Source organism: Enhydra lutris, unplaced genomic scaffold (assembly GCF_002288905.1).
Source record: "Enhydra lutris kenyoni isolate GAN:26980312 unplaced genomic scaffold, ASM228890v2 scaffoldscaffold14, whole genome shotgun sequence".
Lineage (NCBI taxonomy): Eukaryota > Metazoa > Chordata > Mammalia > Carnivora > Mustelidae > Enhydra > Enhydra lutris.
Genome location: NW_019154098.1, coordinates 38,990,077 through 39,013,203, shown reverse-complemented (window position 1 = coordinate 39,013,203; position 23,127 = coordinate 38,990,077). Strand labels below are relative to the sequence as shown.

The window sequence follows — 23,127 nt, the reverse complement described above, 5'->3', positions numbered from 1 at the left end:
ATTTATTGGCCACTTATGTATCTTCTTTGGAAAAGTATTTGAGTCTTCAACTCATTTTTTAACTTGGGTGTTTGTTTTTCTGCTGTTGAGTGGTAGTAGCTGTTTATACATCCTGAATGTTAATTCCTTGTCAGATGTGTGATTTGCAAATGTTTTCTCCTATTCCATGGGTTGCCTTTTTACTCCATTAACAGTGTTGCTAGGTGCACAAACATCTTAATATAGCCTAGTTTATCTATTTTTTTTTTTTTTTGTTGTTGTTGTTCCCTGTGCTTTTGTGGTCATACCCAAGAAATCATGGCCAAATCCAATGTCATAAAGTTTCTCTTATGTATATTCTTCTAAGAGTTTTATAGTCAGTCTTATGTTTGGATCTTTGATTCATTTTGAGTTAATTTTTATACATGATATAAGTAAGGTAAGGGCTCAACCTCATTCTTTTGCACATGGCTATCCATTTTCCTCAGCATCATTTGTTGACAAGGCTGTCCTTTCCCCATTGAATGGGGATGTCAAACTCATTTGATTATATATGGGACAATTTATTTCTGGCCTCTCTATTCTACACCATTGGTCTGTATGTCTATCTTGTTTTGATTACTGTATCTTTGTAGTAAGTTTTGAAATCAGTTAAGTATGAAACCCCCGACTTCATTTCTCCTTTTCAAGACTGTTTTGACTATTTAAGTCCCTTGAAATTCCATATGAACTTTAGGATGGATTTTTCTATTTCTGCAAAAAAAAAGAAAGTCACTGGGATTTTGACAGAGATTACACTAAATCTATAGATTGCTTTGGATGATACTGACATCTTAGTAATATTAAATCTTGCAATCCATGAACATGAAATACCTTTTCGTGTATCGGTGTCTAATTTCTTTCAGCAATGCTTTGTAGTTTTCAGTGTATAAGTCTTTCACCTCCTTGGTTAAGATTCTTCCTAAGTAGTCATTCTTTTTGATGCTATTATTAATGGACACTGTGCAGGTTCTAGGCATAGGTCTGAAGAGGTCTTACAACTTTTGTTGCCGCCCTCCTGCTATGTTGCTACTGACACAGAAAAATGCCAGGCTTGCCTGATAGCATCATATGGCCTAGCCTAGTGTGGGTACCACCACCAGACACAAAAGTGAGGTAATATTAGAGAGGTCATTCAGATCCAGCCAAACTTCCAGATGATGCCACCTGAGACACCCCAGGTGAGACCAGCAGAAGAACCACTCAGCTGAACTTAGTCACAATGCTTGCCCACAAAATTGTGAATAAAAAGTTGCTATCTTAGGTCCTTAAGTTTTGGGGGTGGTAGCAAAGACTAACTGTAACAGAATTAAATCATTTTATTTGCTCTTTCTTAACCAAGATAACTTATTCATTACTTTGTAGCTCATTTCAAACTGTTTCCCAGAGGCTATTAAAGATTTATTCCAACTGAGACAAGACAGAGTACTTTGAAGCTAAACACTTTACATAATTCATGTTCATGAATGATTTAAAGCTTGAATGTCAGCATTCTAAATATTTTATGATTTTTTAAAAAAGAAGATGGCTTAAAATGAAATCTTACCAGAACTAAAGATTTTATTTCCTAATATCTAACTTCAAAATTGAAAAAACAAAAATAAGTAGATGTTACAATTAATGTTTTCAGGCAAATTTGTGCCATTGTTAATATTTGCTAGGAATTTGTACTAACTATACTGGGGACTGATTTTCAAACATTAGTGTCTGATTATTTAAAAATGCAAATAATCACAATATTTAGGAGAAAAGTACTTAATGTGAAAAATATTTATAATCCCAAAGCATTCAGAAGCATGTTGATAAAGCAAAATGGCTTATTATTACCTAAAAATTTTGAAGATATAGATATCTAAAATTCTATTTACTTACAAATAAATGCATTTGTTAATATTTATAGCTATAAAGGATTGTAGTTATTTTATGTGGAAAAAATCTTACAGAATATGTAAAAGTAACATTATTTAAAACATGCTAAAGTAAAAATTTACTTCAAAAAAGCTTCTACTCCTCAAAGAGAGAATTTGCTTCCTCAAGATATGGAAATACTTGTGTCAGAACTGTTTACCTATATTACACATTCTTTAAAAGAAAAGAATAACAAACTGGGTGAGGTGCATAAACAATGAATTGTGGAACACATATGAGAAAATTAAATTTAAAAAAAAGAAATGAACAACATGGAATAGGGCAGAAGAAATAAAGAGAAAATATAACAAAGAAGCAATAAGGCACAGTTTTACCCTGAAATCTGTATGCTAACTAGATATACAACAGAACTATTATTTCTGACAAACCAAGTGGAATTAACACCTACTCAAGTAGAAACTAATTCAATTACTTTTCAAAGTTGAGGCAAATATCTAAAAGTCTATGTCATAAATACCTTTGCATCATTTATTTTGGAAACTAAATTTACTAACTGTCAGAGTATCTCATATTTGCATTACTTAAAAACATTTTTAACATAGTTGTCAATTTAAAGAATCCTACACATTTCTGTAAATTTGGGATCCGATCTAAGGAATTATTTACATTTCTCTCCTAGTGCCTGTCTATACGCCAACTATAGTTCCACCGTTCCCTTACCCACATATATAGGTATATGCTGAATATTAATACACAGTCTAAATTTTATAAAGACAAAAAACTGTGTTTCTCAATGTGATGGTAAAATGAAGAAGAATAAAACACAAATGGAAGAATTAAAATGTACTTACAAAGTCAAAGTCTCCATCTTGAGGAACTTTCCAGTTATCAGGAAAAACATTTTTGGACATAGGGAAGGGTTCATGCATGTTTTGATTACAGTTTTCATGACTCTTATTCTTGAAGTCCTGTTTATCAAAGTAGTCCATGAAAGATGGTCTTTGTACTTGTGGTGAAGTTGCGTTTCCTTAGGTAAACAAAGAACACAGGGAGGGTATAAGTTCTTATATTTAAAGAAGTATGGTTCTTAAAGAAGTATGAAACTTTTTTTTTTATTCAGCAATATAATACACTTGCACTGGTCAGATTCAAAGCCAACACTGTCAATTTAATGAAGAACAAAGGAAAATGAAATAATGGAAAAAAACAAAATTACGAGGCCACATAAGAATTCATGATTAGGCAAAGATCTATAGGCAAAGATCTATAATATTCTTAGATTGTAGAAACACTTCAATTTTGGCAAGAATATTTATCATAATTTCATCAAAAATCATTTCAGTATATTTGAAATTTGTCAAATGAAGTAAAATTTTAAAACCTAAGTGTTTAGTTGTAAATATGTAAGCCTGTATTGTTATTGTCATTGTATATCACTATAAACTAAAGAAGTTATAAGGACTTACCCAGGTTTGTCTTATATGTCTTCCTTCTAGTCTTTCTAGCTGATTCCATCTCATCCTAGACTCCCATGGTTTCACCTACCATATTTATATCTAACTCCTAACTCTCACTTCAGCCCAGACCTTGTTTCTAAGTTCTATTTCTAGAGTTCTGACATATTTTTTTAAGTCAGAAAACCAATTTTTTATTTCTAAAGCTCATGTCTAAGTTCTACTTCTGACTTCCCTGCTGCTTATTGGACTCTGCCATCTGAGGTGAGTTATTGTTACCTCAAACCTACCAGTTCTAGAGCCAAAGCTAAGTTCTGAAGTTCAATGTCCTTAAGATTCATCCATGTTGTAGTATGTGTTGGTTTCACTTACTTGTGGAACATGAGGAATAGCATGGAGGACATTAGAAGAAGGAAGGAGCAAATGAAGCGGGGGTGGGGGGATTGGAAAGAGAGACGAACCATGAGAGACTGTGGACTCTGAGAAACAAACTGAGGGTTTAGAGGGGCAGAGGGTGGGGGGATGTGTTGGCCCAGTGATGGGTTATTAAGGAGGGCACGTATTGCATGGAGCACTGGGTGTTATATGTAAACAATGAATCTTGGAACACTACATCAAAAACTAATGATGTACTGTATGGTGACTAACATAATAAAAAAAAAAGAAAGGAATTAAAAAAGAATTCCCTTCCTTTTTAAGCTAAATAATATTCCATTGTATGTATATGTCTCATTCTGTTTATCCATTCATTGGCAATGAACACCTGAGTTGCTTCCATCTTTTGACTATTGTGAATAATGCTACAATGAATGTGGGTTGTACAAGCATCTCAAGACCCTGCTGATTATGTTTTTAAGGTAACTATTCTTTTAAGTTAACCAAGTTTTTCTCTATACATCTGCAGATCTTTATTTGCAAGTGATCTTATTTTTTAATACCTATGCAGAGGCCTTTTTCATTTTCTCACAGGTGTTTTGATGATGATGGTTGAACTTAATCCCTGATCAAGTGAGTCATTATGATATAATGTAAGCAAACAAGAATAATTATTAGTAAAAGTAATGTTTATTTTTTATTTTCCGCCTATGGATTATATCTTTTATATATGTTTTTGAGTTTACCTTTTCATTAAATTATAAGTTCCCTAATGCAGAAACCCAAATCCTTTACCCAAATAATTTCACAAATAAGATAACTATGATCATCAATGAGTGTTTTTGATTATCCACCCAGATGTTCAACATCGATGGCATGAGGAAGAGCTAATGGGATGGTATGTGGTTTTTCAACATCATTACTTTTGAATTAGTAGAGGCTGCTAGTATTTCATTACTAGCAACTGTGTACTGGCAATAATAAATTTGAGAAATTATTGTGACTACTACAATTTTTAGACTGATTTGTCCCAGTAAAGTCAGAATGAATCTGATATTCAGAATATGCATGTGTTAGTGGAAAAAAAAGGAATCAAAAACTGTTTATCTAAAGACTCATCCTCTAATTAGAGCTGCTCAGGCTTTAGAAGGCTTGAAAATAAGTGTGACAAGATATCTGGGACCCAAATGGTACTCCCAGAAAAGATACTGAGGCATTCCATAAAAATTAGGATAGTATAAAACATCAATATTCATAGTAAACTTTCAGGACATAAAACACTCTCATATCTCAAATACAAAATCTATGAAAAAAGAACTCCTGAGGGACAGTGTATCAAGAAAACAGCCAAAGCTGCCTTTAGATTCCTGTCAGAGCAAACTTTAGTTGTATGTTAAGAAGGACCAAAATATGGGAGAAAAGATATATTTTAATGATCAATACATGTAATATAAAGATTTTGTGTTTATGATACTTTATCTTCAACTTTCTTCCTTAAAATCTCCTACTGTTAAAAAAAGAAATTGGTTCATCTGACAAGGTTAAATTACTGACATTTGGATGGGACATACACATTCCATTAACATTTTCATCAAATTTTAAGAACCCTTAATTCATGTCTGGGCCTCATCATTATAAGACATATTTTTCAATCTTCAGAATTGAAATTTGGTTCCTATGGCAACCTTTTATTCCAAAATAAATCCAGGAATTTAACCTCAATTATCCTCCACCTGTGCCCTTTCTATGAGAATAAAAAATAAAATATTACAAGTGTAGCTCAATAAATTTTCCATAAAATAACTGAGTAAATCAAATGATTGAGGGAAGAAAGATACTCCCTCAAATAAAACCTTTCTTTGTTCAATATTCTTTTCTTTCTTTAAGAGTAATTTTGTAACAGGATTATTTATTGGTGTTGTAAGTTCTTCTTTGAACCAGCCAGTCTTAGGATGGCTTACATGAACAAAGATCTCAAAACTTCAACATCTGGTACTAGATTGTAGGGTTATCAATGTTTATATAGTAAGATCAGAATCAGAGAGAGTCAAAATGGTTTCACTGGGAACTAATTCTTGGGACAGTAAGAAATCCATGAGGATCACAATTACTAACTGCATATGACAAATACAGAGAACGTTTCACTGAAGCAAACTCCTAGACAGCATTCTTTTAAAAAAATAAATTTCATATATGGAGGTGCTTTGAGAAAAACAAAATAAACAAACAAAAAACAAAACAAAACAAAAACCCCAAAACATATTATTACATCCTGAATCCCTTGAGGAAAACAGCACTCCCTGATGCCTGGCTTCCCCCACCAGGCCAGGCTCCCACTGCTTAGTGCCTTTCCCTCCAGTCAACACTGGCTTCAGCACAGAAACTCCAGACAGCCTTCCCTGTTTTCTCCTCACCTAGGAGGTATGAAACTCTTCATCCCAGCATCTTCACCAATGTCCTGGTGCTGCACTGAAGCAGTCAGGGATCTCTGGATATACCAGTGACTCTTAAATCAGACCTCTATATCTGAGTAAATACAAGATTAATCTTTTCTTATTGGAAACCAATATTTATTTATTTATAAAGATTTTATTTATTTATTTGACAGACAGAGATCACAAGTAGGCAGAGAGGCAGGCGGGGGAGGGGGGAAGCAGGCTTCCTGCTGAGCAGAGAGAGCCCGATGAGGGGCTCGATCCCAGGACTCTGAGATCATGACTTGAGCCGAAGGCAGAGGCTTAACCACTGAGCCACCCGGTGCCCCGGAAACTAATATTTATAGAGTAGCTATTCTAAAACGGCCTACATTTTAAGAGCAGCAACATGCGCAGGAAAGGGGAAGAGAAAAATAAAATCTCTGAGTTGCTTTTCCAATGCAGAGAATAAGGCAGCAGAAACTTTAGTCTTTTATAAGAACCTTCACATCAAAAAATAAGATGGGTTGGGTAGGCACTTCCTTTAGAGATGCAGAGTAAGGAAAAATGATAAAGCCAGACAGTATTCTTGTCTACACTGACTCAAGAAGAGTAAAAACATGGTCAGAAATGAGTAGCGACGATAAAAAGGGAGGAGACAGACCAAAAGGAAAAAAAAATCCCTAAGAAATTTCATTCTGGGAATCTACACTTACATTCCCAACAGTCCTGTGCTGGTCCTAACCGTGTCTTCATCAGGAGCTTCTGTCCCAAGACATATGAGTCAGCAATAGTGTCCCAGTGCCTCAAAATGAAAAATCTGCCTACCTAATATCTACAGATGCTCCCTTCTTTGGGGAGAGGAATGGCAGGTAATACAACTCTGGCCAATGACACAAAAGAAAAGGGTTTCTGGGCAAGCTCTATTTTCTTGATATGGGTTCTACCCCACCCTGTTTCTTCTTGCTCTTTCTTCCTGCCTGGAATGCAGACTTGATGGCTGAAGATTTAGCAGTTATTCTGTAAGCAGGAGGACAAGGGAAGATTAATACCTTAAATTGGTGTCACAGAAAGGATCTCTAATGACAGCATGAAATCACTCTACCAATGCAGGACATTCTGTTTTTGGATTTCTTGTTAAATGAGAAAAGAAATTAATCCTATTTTGTTAAAGCCATATTATTCGGGTTTTTGGGTACATATAGCCAAATTCAGTCCCTAACTGATACTTTTCTATTCCCAAGTGGAGGACGTAGGAAGTGGTAGGAGCAGCAATCTTGTTTTATGACAGGAATACCCCAATTTGAAACTTGAAATCTACTACTCTACCCTGTGGTTTAATTTTCACTGCATTTCAGATGCATTATAACTTTTAAGTGTCTTTTACAGGCTGGCCTAAAAACCTATGGTAAAATGCCTGTCGGGCTCTGCACTCAAAGTTTTGGAAATTAACCCATTCCTAAGTTAGAAATAAGCATTCCTACAGAGAGTTAACAAAAACCTAACACCCAACTTAAATAAAAGAAGGCAGTCTATTCCATTAGCTTTTTCTTTTCAGATGACTTTACAACTTGATATGCAGATACATAATTTTTTACACAAATGTATGTGCATATAGTTCCAAATATTTTCCATTATTTAATTTAAAACAGTATTAACATTTAGAACATATCTGTGTTATATATAAAGAAAATTTTAAAAACCACTTTTTAAAATTCCTAAGGACAAAAATAGGTTAGGTTTGTTTTAAAAGTTATGGGTTGGGGGACAGCTCTAATTGCCTAGTAATGTTTAACTACACAATGTTGAACACATGCCTACTGTGTGCAACGGGGTCCACAATGAGATGCATGTTCGCAGAAGTGTGGGACAGACAGAATGACATTCTGACACTTTATTTTTTTAAACAGGGAAGAAGAAATAGTAGATCCTTTAACAGGAGAGTGAAGCACAAAGTCTTGGGGCTGTAAGCTCTGTCTTACGTGATTATGGTTGCTATGGCAAATACTTTTTTTAAACACAGAAAGAAAAATCACGTTAAACTGACAACAATTTCTCTAGCTGCAGCTGAATTCTGACCCTAGCTTATAAAAATATTTTTTTATTTTAATAATAAATTTAATGTTCCAAATGACCTCGTTCCACAATTTTGGCCCCAATTCCTTCAACTACTTGCTGTGGAACTAAAAATTCTGTAGCAATAGAGAATAAAATAATCACCGCTCAATCCCTTTGTGCATGTGAGATTTTAAAGAAAAAAATTGTTTTCCTTCTCCTTCACACATTCCCCAGAACATGTGCAAGGAAACTAAATTGTGTGAATATAATACACCTTGAGCAAATATGCCAGTCTACCCACAATTAGTCATTAACTTTCTTAATTTGCACATGTCTTCTAAACAGGTAAAATGCCTTCATGGAAATTTAAATATAGAAAGGAATTCCTAAAATACTTTAACAAAATGTAATTTGTTTAATTTTTAATTTCTTAACTTGATTATGACCCAGACACTTAAGTATAGGAATGAAACAACAACTAATCACAACTTTAGCATTAGATATTTCAACATCAAAGGGATTTATGAATATTACCTAATTTGTTCTTCTAAAAATATTTTAAGATGTGGGTGTTCCACCTGATTAATGATCTTGGAAATGTGTCCTTTAATTTGTTGCCAAGAGTATGGTGAATACATATAAAAACCAGGATGTTAATACAGAAGCTACTGACATCAGCTTTTTCTTAACTTCATCAGACTATTTTAAAACAAAGGAGGATACGGACAACATGGAGAAGATCCAGAGGCTATTCATAAAAAAGATTAAAAGCTTAGAAAATAATACCTGCACAAAGGTTATAGGGACTGAAATTGTTCAGCCAGAAAAAGTCTGAGGATACAATTTATTAAGTATCCGAGTGTATTTGAAGGCTTCTTCCACAGAAAATAGTGACCAGCTGTTTTCCATCTTCAATGAGGGCAGAATAAAGGGAAACAGACAGATTGAAGCCCAAGGATTTTAGTTAAATAAAAGGGATGATTTCCTGTGTGAGTAATGACCATTGTAATGGCCACTGTGTGTCTATGGAAACCCTTTCTTCAGAGGCCTTTACAAGAAAGACAAATTTTCATTTTTACAAGAAAGACTCTTACTATTTCCATGCTTGTCAGTGCTTTTGCTAGTAAAAGAGGTATCCTATGACCAAAATACCTACACTAAGAGGTCCAAGCTGGGTCACACATCATTAAAAATTCCACATCCCACGGATCAAGAGCACACAGTAGAGCAGAACATATTCAGTACCCACAGGTAACTAACTAACTCCAAACCACTTTAGCCACACATTCGCTGGACATTTTGTACCTCTATAAGGGAAAACCAAGGGCTGCTCGATACCCAGTATTATTAGGGGTATTTACACCCAGCTGCAAGTGGGAGCTGTAGTTCACCATGTCACCTTTATTGTCATGTCATGCACTAGCATGAATCTTAGCAGTTCAAGAAGCATACAGCAGTTTTTCATGAAAGAATGGTCAGCTCTTGATGTGGGAATGGGATATCCCCTACACAGTCTGCCACACTGGTTAATTGTTTCTTGGCAATCAAATTCCTTCCTTAGCAATTTACTCCTTTGGCTCAAAGCTCTGTAATTTGGCAGGAGGGGACGACTAATGACCATAAAACATTATTAATTATTTTATAACTATATATCTGATACTTTCCTAAAATAGGTTTGGGGAGGAAGAAGGAAGGAAAGGAACTGAACCAGAGCTTAGAGAGAAGATGTTACTAAACAAAGAATGGGACATGGACATTGCTGCTCAGAGCAAATGGTCTCTCACAATTTCATCTAGGGACATTAGATGAATGAGAGAGCAGGAATACCCAATGGTCAGTCTCCCCCTCTTGGTACTCTCCTAAACCCTTTTAAAATCAATCTAGAACCTAGTTCCAGGCTAAACTCCTAAAAATCTGAAGCAGAACCCACTTTTCTTTCTCTTAGTAATTAAATGAAACTACATAAATGTACGGTCCAAAATGAAACAATAAAGCATGATATATTTTAAAAGTCAATACGATATTACAGGTTTATGAAAAAAGGACATTTTAAAAATATCTCTTCAATTACAATCACCTAACCCAATATTTAATCACTGATAAACTCGTTATGAAAGATTAATGTAAATAAACAATGCAAAACCTAAACGTGACCAGTTATTCCTCCACCTGCTCTTTTTTTTTTAAAGCAGACTCCACACCCAATGTGGAGCCCAGTGTTCGAACTCACCACTCTGAGACCAAGACCTGAGCCGAGATCGAGTCGGACACTTCACAGACTGAGCCACCCAGGCGTCCTCCTCCACCCCCTCTTAATACATCACGGCCTCCGTTCTACTTTACCATCTGGCTCACTCCCTGATGAACATGCCCCACTGTGTCTCAATCCTTCCAAAATACTCCAGATAAGTTCTAGGTGCTGAGAGCAGAGTGAAGCTGCTTATTTCCATGTTCCAAAAAAATGGTATCAGTCCTAGCCACACCTCAGAAGTATTTGCACAGTTTTGTTGTTTCAATTTTTTTAAATTTATTTTTCAGAGCTGCCCAGGCCCTACTCTGGTCTGCAGAACTGGCATCTCTGAGGGGCTCCTGCTATGATGGGCACTTGTGAGGTTAGTTACACGGACCCAGAAGCAGGGTTTATCTGGTAAATCAAGCCCACTGCTCCTGGCCTGCGGAGATCTCAGAGGATCCTGATCGTGTCTTAGAATATATTTTTATTTTGTTTCACTTCCTGTCATTTGCAATTCTAACAGACTTTCATTCTATAGCTTCATCCAAGTTTCTGTAAAAAATGCTAAGCCTAGCCAGGACTGAGGCCTAAGCCCTAGGGCATCAGTGAGAAATCTTCTCGTTGACAATTTATGATTTAACACTATGGTTGACTGAAATGTAGCCACTGCCGCATTGCCTCTGGAGAGCTAAACACTGCACTTCCCAGAACTCCCTGCACCTTATCTGAATAAGCGCACTTTTTCATGAGTGGGAAGGCAACAGGGGAGGCAGAGGCCATGAGCCTCCGGCAAGCACAGTTATGAAGCTGTGAGGGTCTCCCAGCAACATACCATTACCAGTCGCCAGCCTCCCGGGGGCAGGGATGGTGGGAGCATTCGCATCCTGGAAGAGCAACAGGGACTGAGCTCAGTCTGTAGTACGGAACTCCAGAGGCTAACGGCAGCCTCTGGATTCACTGCCTTCTTGACGACAGCAGTAGTAGTCGGTCCCATGTGGGGTCGCTTCTGGGATATAGGAGGAGTCATTCCTAGAGGCCTAGTCTAAACAGCCCTCTCCTCCAACCTTTCCACTAATTTTGTTATTATTCCCATCTCTGACTTAAATCTCTTTATGTTTAAAACACCTAGAGAAGTTTCTGTTTCCTCCAATCAGCCCTGACTGATACAAGCCTATCTAGGTACAACCGTTCAAACCTCAGAGCAGAACATCAGCTACTTCATACTACAGTGTCTACAAGGACCTCTACAGAGACCTTGTCAAATACTTTCCCAAACTCCTAAAACACAATATGCAAACTCAGCACTTCCTCTGACTGAGAAGCTTAACAATGCTGTCTAAAAAAGGAAATAGTAATATTCTGATATGATTTGTTCCCAGCAACCTATGTGGAGTTATAATGACCCAGGTCTCCTTTTCTAAAGGATTCATAGATGTTTTAGACTCCTGCCCAAGAGGGATGTCAAGTCCACCAGCCCCTGAGTACTGATATGATCTGGGGGCCAAACCTGGGTCTATAGACTGGTTCCACTGCTTACTTGCTGTGAGACCTTGAACAAGTCACTTTGCATTGCCAAGTCTCAGTTCCCTAGGGGCAAATGGTAATAACAATGCTATTCTATAGGGTCCTTGTGGGGAGTCAATGAGATCATGTAGGCAAAGTCCTAAGCACAATGTTGACACATGCCAGACCCTCCACTGATGACAGCTATAATTTGAGAAATCCACCCATTTTTCTTTTCTGAAAATAAAAAATAATAATAATGAAATTCAAATTTCATTAGAAATTCAAATTTCAAGAGACTCTTTCATGCTTCTGAAGTACTTTACCCCATTTTTCTCACAGAGACATCAAATTGCACAGTGTAATACAGTTCTCCCACCTGCAAGTTATCTCAACACGCATTAGCAATCATACTTCTACTGAGGAGGTAATCAAACCAGCTGAATGCTCCCTTACCATTTCCTCATCTTGCCATTCAAATCGCTCACATTTATGTCTGTGCCACCTCGCTCATTTTGGAAGTCATTACTCTCTATAGAATCCCCTCTGGCTATCTTACTGAGTAACTAGAGATGGCACAAGGTCTTGGAGGAGGCAGGGGAGGGTGGGAGCAAAAGTCTGCCTTTGGAAGGAAAAGGACAGAGCCACTGAGTAGAATGGCTCAACATGAGCAGCCTCAGATAGACCAGGCCTCCCTCACTGTGCAGGAAGCAGGGCTGGGCTCTCCAGATGCTCCAGCTTTCCACGCTGTTCAAAGGCCAAACTAATAGACTGAGCAGATGCATATTATCCCTTATTAATGACCTACCCTGCTAGGTGCCTTATGGATCTACCTAAATGAATCCACACTCACACACATACAAACAGACACACAAAAACCAGAGATACAAATACACACCACTGAAGCTCAGAAAAGAGGAACACAATTAAATGCAGTCTGACTTCAAATCCCGTGGTTTTTTCACAACACCGCATCATTTGGTCAGAAAATATTTAATGAACTTTTACTATTGTGCTGAATATTGCATTAAGCATTGGGAACACAGAGAAACAGGCAATGGGAACAAAGTATGACAAATGTTATTCAGAGTAACAGCATGAAGTGAGGCAGCAGCCTATGGGGGGAGGGGCAACATCCCCAACCTGGGTCAGTAAGGGAAGCAATCCTTTAACTGTGCCTAAGAGGATGATATGAATTAGCCAAGGAACCAGCAATCCAAACAGAGGGACTGGGCAGAACAAAAGCCTAAAGGCATAAAAGAGCATTTTCAAAGCTGAGGAGCTCTTAAAAGAGCTGGACAGGGAACAGTGAGCCAAGAAAACAGAAAGGGAAGCAGACATCGGAGTGTCTACTGGTTTTTAACCCACATTGGGCTTTAAGTTAAGAGCAGTGGGCAGTTGCTGGAGAGCCATAAGCAGAAGAGAGAAATGCTATATCTGTGAGGAGTGTAGGGACCAACAATAGAGGCAGGGGATCAATTAGGAAACCTTTCATGTGAGAGACAATGAGGATCTACACTAGAGAAAGGCAAGCGGAGATGGTAGGAAGAAGACAGATATTCAGGAGGTGGAACTCATGAAGTGGTGTTCATTCAGTGAGGGGTGAGGAAGAAAGAGGAGTCAAGGATGACTTATTTTTTCCATCTTATACCAAACACCTATATAGCTTCTCTACATTCTCACAGAATAATGTTTAATTTTTTTTTTTTTTCTGTGAAGCAGAAAGCAAGGTCATCTATTGAAACTGAGAGGAGAAGTGGCAGGAAGAAATTTTATGAAGGTCTAAAATAGCCACTTTGTAGGAGAAAGAGCTGAGGGCAAGAAATACAGGCCTATAGGAAAGTTTTGAGGGCCCAAGCGGTGATCCTCATCTGTACGGATCTGAGATCGTCTCCATCAGCACTCAGCAGCCATAGTGAAGATGCATGGAAGATGGACAAACAGACTGACCCACAGTCACATTTTGCCAGGAGGGAAAAAGAGATTTGCCAGGAGGGAAAAAGAGAAAGGGAATAGGGCAGAGAAGTTAAGGCTATGAATGAGGGAGTGGCTAAAGCCATGAAACAATCCCTAACCTGACTGGAGAGTATGGCTTTTCCTTAGATACCAACAGAGATAGTTTCCCCTCCAGGTAACCAGACCCACCAATCCAGCCCCGCCTCTGTAAGACCGGAAAGTTCCACCACACAAAACAGAACTGTGTAGATCTAAACTGAACAAGGTAAAAGACCCTAGTCTTCTCTTCACTGAAACAACCACTCTCCTAGAGCCACTCCCAAAGAAAGAATCTCTATTATCTCATAAATATGAATTCTTGATCTTCCTCATCTACACCTTCAGAATGGGAAGTCCCAAATGTTGATTTCCTTAATGACAATTAACCTGCTTATACCTACTACCAAATATTCATAATTCAACTGGATAAAAGGACAATATATAAGGATGGAGAGACCCATCTGAACTCTGCTGTCAGAGTGTGAAAGACCTGGGTTGCCATGCAGAAGCCTGGACATCCCCTGGGCTCTGAGGAGGATGTGAGGGGGAACAGTGGGAGGGGAAGGATGAGAGGAAGGCTGTCAATGCTGAAAACAGGTTTGGAGAGCTCTTCTGGGGACATCCTCTTAGGCCCACCTTTTTAAAAAACAGATCAAATTTTGAACATTTTTTGGTCACTTTTCTCTACTTCCCTTCAAAAGATATTTTACTAACTTTGCTTCCTATAGTCATATCACCACAATTCTCAGAGTTAAGGGAAACAGGTCCATAATTTTGAGATTCATGAATAAAGGTATAAAGAGTATGCAAACATAATTTAAACTGACAAGAATATGATAATTCATTTGAGACTCCAATGGAAAAGGTTATGGAAATCAGGATCTTTAGCGCACAATATAACACTGTATATTTTAGAAAATTAAAAATAATATGTTGCTATAATTTTGGGGGGGCCAAAAATGCTAAAGACAAATTCGCAAATGGGGCTTTTGTGTGACATAACCTGAGAATTCATATCAACTAATATAAGAAGTTTTAAAGAAGATTAAGATCATGAAAAAAAACCTGCAACTAATTATGTAGTTTCAGGGAAAGTAAGTTCTGCCTCAATAACTTCTTTATTTTCCTTACTATTGCTATATTACAGTATGAATAATCCTGTAGGTTACACTAATATCACTTGATTAGATTTTGGGGAACACATTACAAAATGATGTCTAAATTACAGATACTTAAAATACATGGAAAGTTGGTTCATGGGATTTAAAATTTGCTAAAGAACATAAACAAATTCAAGTATATAAGCCACTATCTGCTCAGCTTAACAATGAGCTTTCAGTAAAATCTCTGTGACCAAAAAATATATTTAGGGCATAAAATTATAACATATATTGAATGATTTCTGTGGCTGTCAAAGCTAAAACTCACTACAAAAAAATACGTGGAAATCTGCACTGTAATTTTCAAGTATGATGTCTGATAAATCATCATCACATATTTCATCCTTGAAATATAATCCGACATGAATTTGAATGTATAAAAACTTGTTTTTAATAACCAGTGATTATATGTTGATGTTCATCTATGTGACTGCACAGAAAAAGTTGTTTATGTAGTTTTGTAGGGAGATCAGTAGCTCTCTAGAAGATACAACAAAGCACTCAATGGCCATCTAACCAGTCTGCTAAGAATTACAGAGTTTGAGTACAAGAATTTTATCAGCTGCAGAAAAGTGATACTCCATGCTAATGGGTAATATGTTGTAAAGTATCTTATCATAGGGTCTTCTTGATCTACAGGGCACATAACTTGTACCCTAACACTGGCTGGCTTTGGAGGCTCCAAGACCATCCAATACAGCTGGGTAAGCAAGTTCTGGATGCAGAATGCCTACTGTAGTCAGAAGCCTTGCTAGGAATACATGTTTCAGGCTGCTTTCCATAGCAAAGGCTCAGAAGACTCACCAGTTGTGGGAGATTAAAAATAAATTCATATCCCTTTCCCAGTTCCCACCCAAGAATAACTACATGGCAATCTGCTTGCATTTTGTGCTTCATGACTCTCCCTTTCAAAGTATACAACCATAATGCACTGTATGTACTAGGAAATGGGAAGAAAGTAAGAGCAGTGAACGAATGGCTTAAAGCCATGAGGTAAGACCTCCTAAGCAGCCCCTTGGGGGGAGTAGCAAAAAGAAAACAAAAATGTCACAGAGGAAACTGCTTCCTGTTTTCATTTTATAATAGAAACAAATCCCTGAATATTTATAACTTTCTAGGCTCTATAATGCAAGAAGTCATGTATTACTGCTTTTGTGCCATTTAGAAGCAGTTCTGTGTAGTGGAAAACAGCCTAGTGCTTAGACTTTGACACTGACCACACGTGACTAGGGTAATAGGGAGAAGAGGAAGGTCAGTGGGTATCAAAAGGTACTTAATCTGCTTTGGCCTATAACTGTGAAATCACAAGGTCCTGCCTTGTTAACTGCAATCTTTAAAAATCTATATATACACAAAAAGAAATGCTAGTCTGTGAAAGTATCTCTGTCTTCATCGCTCTGTAAACAAGAGATCAGAGAAAAAGTCTTAATCGTCATTTTAGCACCCGCAGCATGCCTGGCACAGTGCCTCACACCTGACAAACGGTAATAAGTATGCACTGAACTGATTTTTCTCCAGGAGTATCCCTGTCTCTTGATCCTTCCTCCTAGTGTTTCTTCCTTCCCCAACCAAGCCCTTATTTCTTCTCTTAGGCTTGCACTCCATGTCATCTGCGGCTTAACTGATAATTTAGACAACATGAAATAATATTATGTTGTATTTACTGGAACAGAATTTTATGTTCACTTTTTTATTGGAAAAGTAAATGTTAGGAATGCTATCTTTTTATCTCTAAAATAGTTTACAAATTAAATTATGGGTTAGCATCTTTTAACAGAAAAAAGTTCCATAACGCTCAATTAAGATGTGCTGCTTTCTGCTATACTAAAATTTTTTTTTTTAATTTTATTTATGCCATACTTTTTTTACTGTTAAATAATGCCCAGAAACAAAATTTTCCACAACTGGCTATAAAAAGTAAGACAGAACTAGCCTGGTTTTGATAGAAGTGTGCTTTTAAAATAGAAAATTAATATTCAACGGGAAAAATCCACATACTTTTCATAGTTCCATCCTGTTCTTCTTCATCTTCACTGTTTATAACCATGGTCCCCAAGTCAGATTCTAACATCGTGCTATTATGTTCGATCATGGTCTGGGCGCCTTCACTCATCGTGCTTGTGGCCTTCATCGTGCCCACACTCTCTGAGCTAGTCTTCACCATGGTGTGGGAATCCAGCTCATCTTCATCCTGCAAGCAGAAATACTGCAATGAAGGAAGTCCTTTCTAAGACAGCTAGACTTCTTCATTCTTAACAACATGACAAGCATACTATACTTTTTTAATTGAAGTAGAGCTGACACACAATGTTACACTAGTTTCAAGTGTACAACATAGTGATCCAACATCTCTCTATGTTATACTATGCTTACCGTAAGTGTAGCTACCATCTGTCACCACACAATATTATTACAATACCATTGGCTATATTCTCTGTGCTACACCTTTCATCTCCATGACTTTTTTATTCCACAACTGAAAACCTGTAGCTCCCACTCGCTTTCACCTATTTTGCCCATCCCTGTCTTAATTTTATAGAAATATTTTATAATTTAATAATAAAAACATTTTACTTTTAATAACGAAAAAATGCTATTACAACTACTAATTTTAATATAAAGACACACACACAAATGTTACTGTAAGAGCCAAAGTTATCCAAAATAATCTAAAGTTTTAAATAATTAAATCATTATTTTAAATAATTAAAGCTCAAGCACAGAAATGTTTGCAGCTCAAGCACCCCAATGTTTGCAGCACCAATGTCCACTAGTCAAATATGTCCAATAGTCAAACTATGGAAAGAGCCCAGATGTCCATTGACAGATGAATGGATAAGGAAGAAGTGGTATGTGTATATGTGTTTGTATATATATATATATATATATATATATATATATATATAATATATACACACACACACAGATATATACATATGTTCAGTATATATATATATATATATATATATATATATGATGGAATACTACTCAGCCATCAAAAATGAAATCTTGCCATGTGCAATGACACAGATGGCACTAAAGGGTATTATGCTAAGTGAAATAAGTCAATCAGAGAAAGACAACTACCATATGATTTCACGCATATGTGGAATTTAAGAAAACAAAACAGAGGATCATAGGGGAAGGGAGGGAAAAATAAAACAAGATGAAACCAGAGAGGAAGACAAACCATAAGAGACTCTTAACCATAGGAAACAAACTGAGGCTTGCTGGAAGGCAGGGGAATAACTGGGTGAAGGACATGAAGGAAGGTACATGATGCTCTGAACACTGGGTCTTATATAAGACTGATGAATCACTGACATTTACCTCTGAAACTAATAATACACTATATATTACTAGAATTTAAATTAAAAAAAAATAAAGATTAGGAAAAGTAAATTATCAACAAATGCAGAACATATAATATGGTGACAAGACAAATACAAGAGAACACATTAAAGACGGAATATGTTGGCACTATTCTAACAGCTATAACATTTACATAAGCTTATACAAATGCCATTGGCTTTTTTGTTAAAATTATGATAAATATATAACAAAAAATTTACCAAATTTTAATAATTTGTCAATGTATACTTCTGTGGCATTAAGTACATTTACAGTATTAATGCAGTCATCACCAACATCCACTTCCAGAACTTGTTCATTATCCCAAACAGAAACTCTGTGCCCATTAAAAAATAACTCTTCATTCTTCCCTTCTCCCAATCTTTGGTAACCTCTTTTCTGCTTTCTGATATGATGAATTTGTCTATTGTAGGTACCTCACATTAGGAGAATCAAGTAATATATGGGTCTTTGTGTCTGGCTTATTTCCCTTAGCATAATGTCTTCAAAATTCATCCATGTTGTAGCATGTGTCAGAATTTCATTCCTTTTTAAGACTGAATAATATTCTATTACATACACACACACACACACACACACACACACATATACTGAATTATATCCCATTACATACATATATACATATATATGCAATGGAATATATACATATGTGTGTGTAATGGAATATATATGTACATATGTGTGTATACACACATATTTACCACATTTGTATACCTACTCATTTGATGATGAACACTAGGTTGTTTACACCTTTTAGTTATTATGAATAATGCTGTTATGAACAGTTATACAAGTTATCTATTTGAGTCCCTATTCTCAATTCTTTTGGGTCTATGCTAAGGAGTATAATTCTGTACCATATGATAATTCTTTTTTTAATTTAAGAAACCACCAAGGTGTTTTCCACAGTTGCTACACCATTTTATGCTCCCACCAACAGTGCTCAGAGCTCCATTTTCTGCACTTCTTCACTGACACTTATTCTTTTCTGTTTTGTTTTTTTGATAGCAGCCAACCTAGTGGATATGTGGTATCTTGCTGTGGCTTGATTTGCACACTCCTAACAAGCAGTGACGCTAAGCACCTTTTCATGTGCTTCCTGACCATTCGTGTATCTTCTTTGAAGAAATGTCTATTCAAGTGCTTTGCAAATATTTGTCCACATTTGCAGGTTGTCTTTTCACTCTCTTGATGATTCCTTTGATGCACAAAAGTTTTTAATTTTGATGAAGTTGAATTTATCTACTTTCTTTTGTTGCTTGTGTAACTGAAGTTGCCTTCTATTGCTTTTGTTATCACATCTTAGCCATTAGTTCTTTAATGTAAATTCACAGAAGGATCAAATCAGTAATAGAAGTACAAACAAAAAATTGCTCTTTAGAATGTTAACCAAAGATAAACTGAAATAGGGCCATAAAAATAAACTAACAAATTCTGTTTGAGAGACCAAACATTCCATTATTTGGAAAAACTTGATCCTGCAGTGAAATTCATTTACATCTATTCCACTTTAAGTGGAAGCAAACAAGCAAAACCTAATTCTGACAGAGGTCAAATACAAATACAGAGAACAGGAGCATCCCTGTTGTTCTCAGCTGTTAGATAGCCCTTCCTCTTCCTAAACCTGCATGATGAAGTCAGCAGGACCTCTCAGTCTTTTGTGCTTCTTTCATGAGTCTCTTTTAGGAGACTTCTTCATTCTTACGCTTCAACTATCTAATATGTTGAAGACTCCCAAATCCTGAAATCTTCTTGACTTTACTTGCTACTTAAATGCTTAATGATGTTTAAAACTCGACATTTCCAAATCAGATATCATTCCATCCACCTCTTTAGTCTCTCCTGTCTGCCACAATCCCCAACAGCTACTTATTATAAAGCACAGAAATCTTCGTTAGCTACCCGAGAGTAAAAATCCAACAGGTCTTCTGAGGTTTATTCTCTCTTTGATGTCCCACATTCAATCAGTGAGCAAGTTCTTCTTCAGAAATCTCTCTCCCAGCTCTACCCCTTCTTTTTCATTCCTACTGCTACTGAGTAAATTCCTGTTTACCTCATACTTGGGTGAATACAGGAAAAGCTCCCTGACTGAACAGTCTCTCCACCCTGACCTTCTAGAATCAGATAGATACGAGTTTCAAGTCCTGGCTCAAATCACTTAATAGACATGAGACCTTTAGGCAGGCTATTTAAACTCTCTAGATTTTAATTTCTTTCACTGGAGTTATGATGATCAATGAGAAAAGACATGCAAAATGCCTACATGTTACCAGGAACAAAGTTGTTTCACACTTTCTTCAAAGTCCGTGTACCATACCAAGCTCTCTTGAATATTACTGTTATCATAATATCCTACTGAAATCTCTAATGGCCACAGTTCTTCCCTGCATTAAAAGCTAAACATTTCTGCCTAGATTTTAATGTCTTCTACATTACTTTATGTTTTCTGGCTAATCTTATTTTCCTATTGTTCACATATCCTCCAATTTAGTCAGGCTGACCTTAACTGAATCTCCAGCTGCTATAAACCCATGTCACGCCATGTCATTAAGACCTCTTCTTTGTTTATGTCTTCTTCTCTATCCAGTATGCTCTTTCCTCTCTAACCATTTTCACTAAATGGGACAGTTCCCCCATCAAGCATCTGTTACCTTCCTGGCTACTTCAGTCTTTATTAATTATCCCCTTTTCCAAACTTCTATGGAATTTATAATCTGCATCACACACTCCTGCATTTAAATTTATGATCTCATACTGTGAATAACTGTTTTGTAAAATCTTTTATAAATACAAGTATCTTATAAATAAGAATGCCTTATAGTACCTCTGAATCTACACAAGTTTTTCATTTGGTATTCTGTACAGTAAACATTCATTATATTTTTACTTTTTTACAGAACTATAAAATCATGAACCTATAATATTTAACACCTCATTTTATATTTGAAAAAAATGAGGCTCATAGAAAGGAAGACAACTTCCCCAAGGACACATACCGGTTTAAAAGCAGAGCCAGAAGTACGGACCTAGTTCTTATATTTCTTAGTCCATTACTCCACTAAATGCATGAACCTTACTTACATTTAAATTCTCATCTCCTTGAAAGCTTGAGCTAGAGGTACAGGCTTACAATTTTAACAGCTTATATCACCATCTCCTATTCCCAAAGGGTCTTATACAAATTATTTGGGCCATCCTGGTGAAACCCGCCATCTTCTCTTATTTATACTACTCAAAACAGCTATTAAAAGTGTTAAAAAATATAAGCTATATATGTAAACTATATATATAATTTAAAAATATAAACTATTAAAAACTATTTAAAAAACAGTCTCTGACAGTTTTCACGGTTTCCACTCTTGCCCACTTCAGTCTCCCAAACAATAGGCAGATTGATTCTTTCAAAAGATAAATCAATCACATCATGTTATTCTCCTACTCAAAACCCTGCATTTGGCTTCCTATCGCACTTAGCATAAAATCCAAAATCTCTCTCAGCCAAATGTGATCTGGCTCAGTAATATCTGCCAAACCTATCTCCTATCACATTCCTTCTCACTCACCAAGTCCCAGCATTGCTGGCCTCCCCGTGGCTGTTTCCTGAGCATTCTAAGCATGTTCCTCCACAAGCCTTGAAACTGGCTGATCTCTCAACCTGGAATGCTCTTCCACAAGACAGCTTTATCCTTTTCTTATCTCAAGTCTCCACTTAAATGTCACCACCTTAGTGAGCCTTGTTCTGACCAAGTTAAAATCGAAGTCTCCAACAATCTTCTATCATTCTGTATTCTTCATAGCCTATACCTGGCCTTCTCTACCACTAGAATGGTTTGATGGAGGCAGAGGCTTTCTTCACTGATCAATCTCCAATGCCTCAGACACCTGGCACGTAACACGTACTTATTAAAAATGTATTTAATGAATGGATCCATTTATAGTTTTACTTATTAATTCATTCGATAAGCATTTATTGTAAATTTGTAATATATCAAGGAGCGGACAGGCCTTGCAGATACAAAGATAAATAAGAAACAGTTTTGTTCCACTTTGGTTTGTTAAGGAGTCTGGTGTCTAACAGAAACTGACTGACATGTGAACAATAAATTCCTAGGCAATTTGTTAAGTACTATAAAAAAAGTACTGGCAAAGTACAATGGGAGAACCAAGAATAGAGCCTCAACTCTGCCTATAACAAATGAAGAAAGCCTCAGAGAGGAAGCTGCCCTTAAATTAGGTCTTAAAGGATACATACTATTATAAGTCACACATATACATGAATTTGGGTGAGTGCTTTATCTGACAGCTTCTTTCTTTAACAGAACTACACTCAGCCATCCCTACTCGGCTCAGCTACCCTGAGACTGAATTAGGTGTCCTATTCTGTACTGTCATATGCTTATGCCATTCATATGCTCACTACACAATATGTCATTGTCTATACACTTGACTTGTCCAAAGCTCCCATTAGATTCCAAAATCTACAAGGACAATTACCAAATCTTAACTGTTATATTCCTGGTATCCAGTACAAAGACTGTTCTTATTACATAAGCTATTAAACTAATGTTAAAGCTCTTATGATGAGGTAGTGCCAAAACACAGAACTAAAGGACAATGTTGTATTAGGTTCTAGAATAGAATTTTATTTAAACTAATGTATTGTTTTAAAATACAGC

General features: G+C 36.5%; 1 protein-coding gene across 2 annotated transcripts in view; it reads right to left on the bottom strand.

Moving 5' to 3' along the window:
• The window catches only part of LOC111146471 (serine/threonine kinase 3), a 269,794-nt gene that overhangs the window by 61,644 nt on the left and 185,023 nt on the right, over positions 1–23,127 (bottom strand). For both annotated transcript variants that reach the window (XM_022502025.1, XM_022502026.1), the window contains exons 9-10: positions 17,078–17,270; positions 2,739–2,914 (exon numbers count right to left, since the gene is read on the bottom strand). In XM_022502025.1, coding sequence (XP_022357733.1) covers positions 2,739–2,914; positions 17,078–17,270 — 369 coding nt within the window. The remainder of the gene's footprint in view (positions 1–2,738; positions 2,915–17,077; positions 17,271–23,127) is intronic.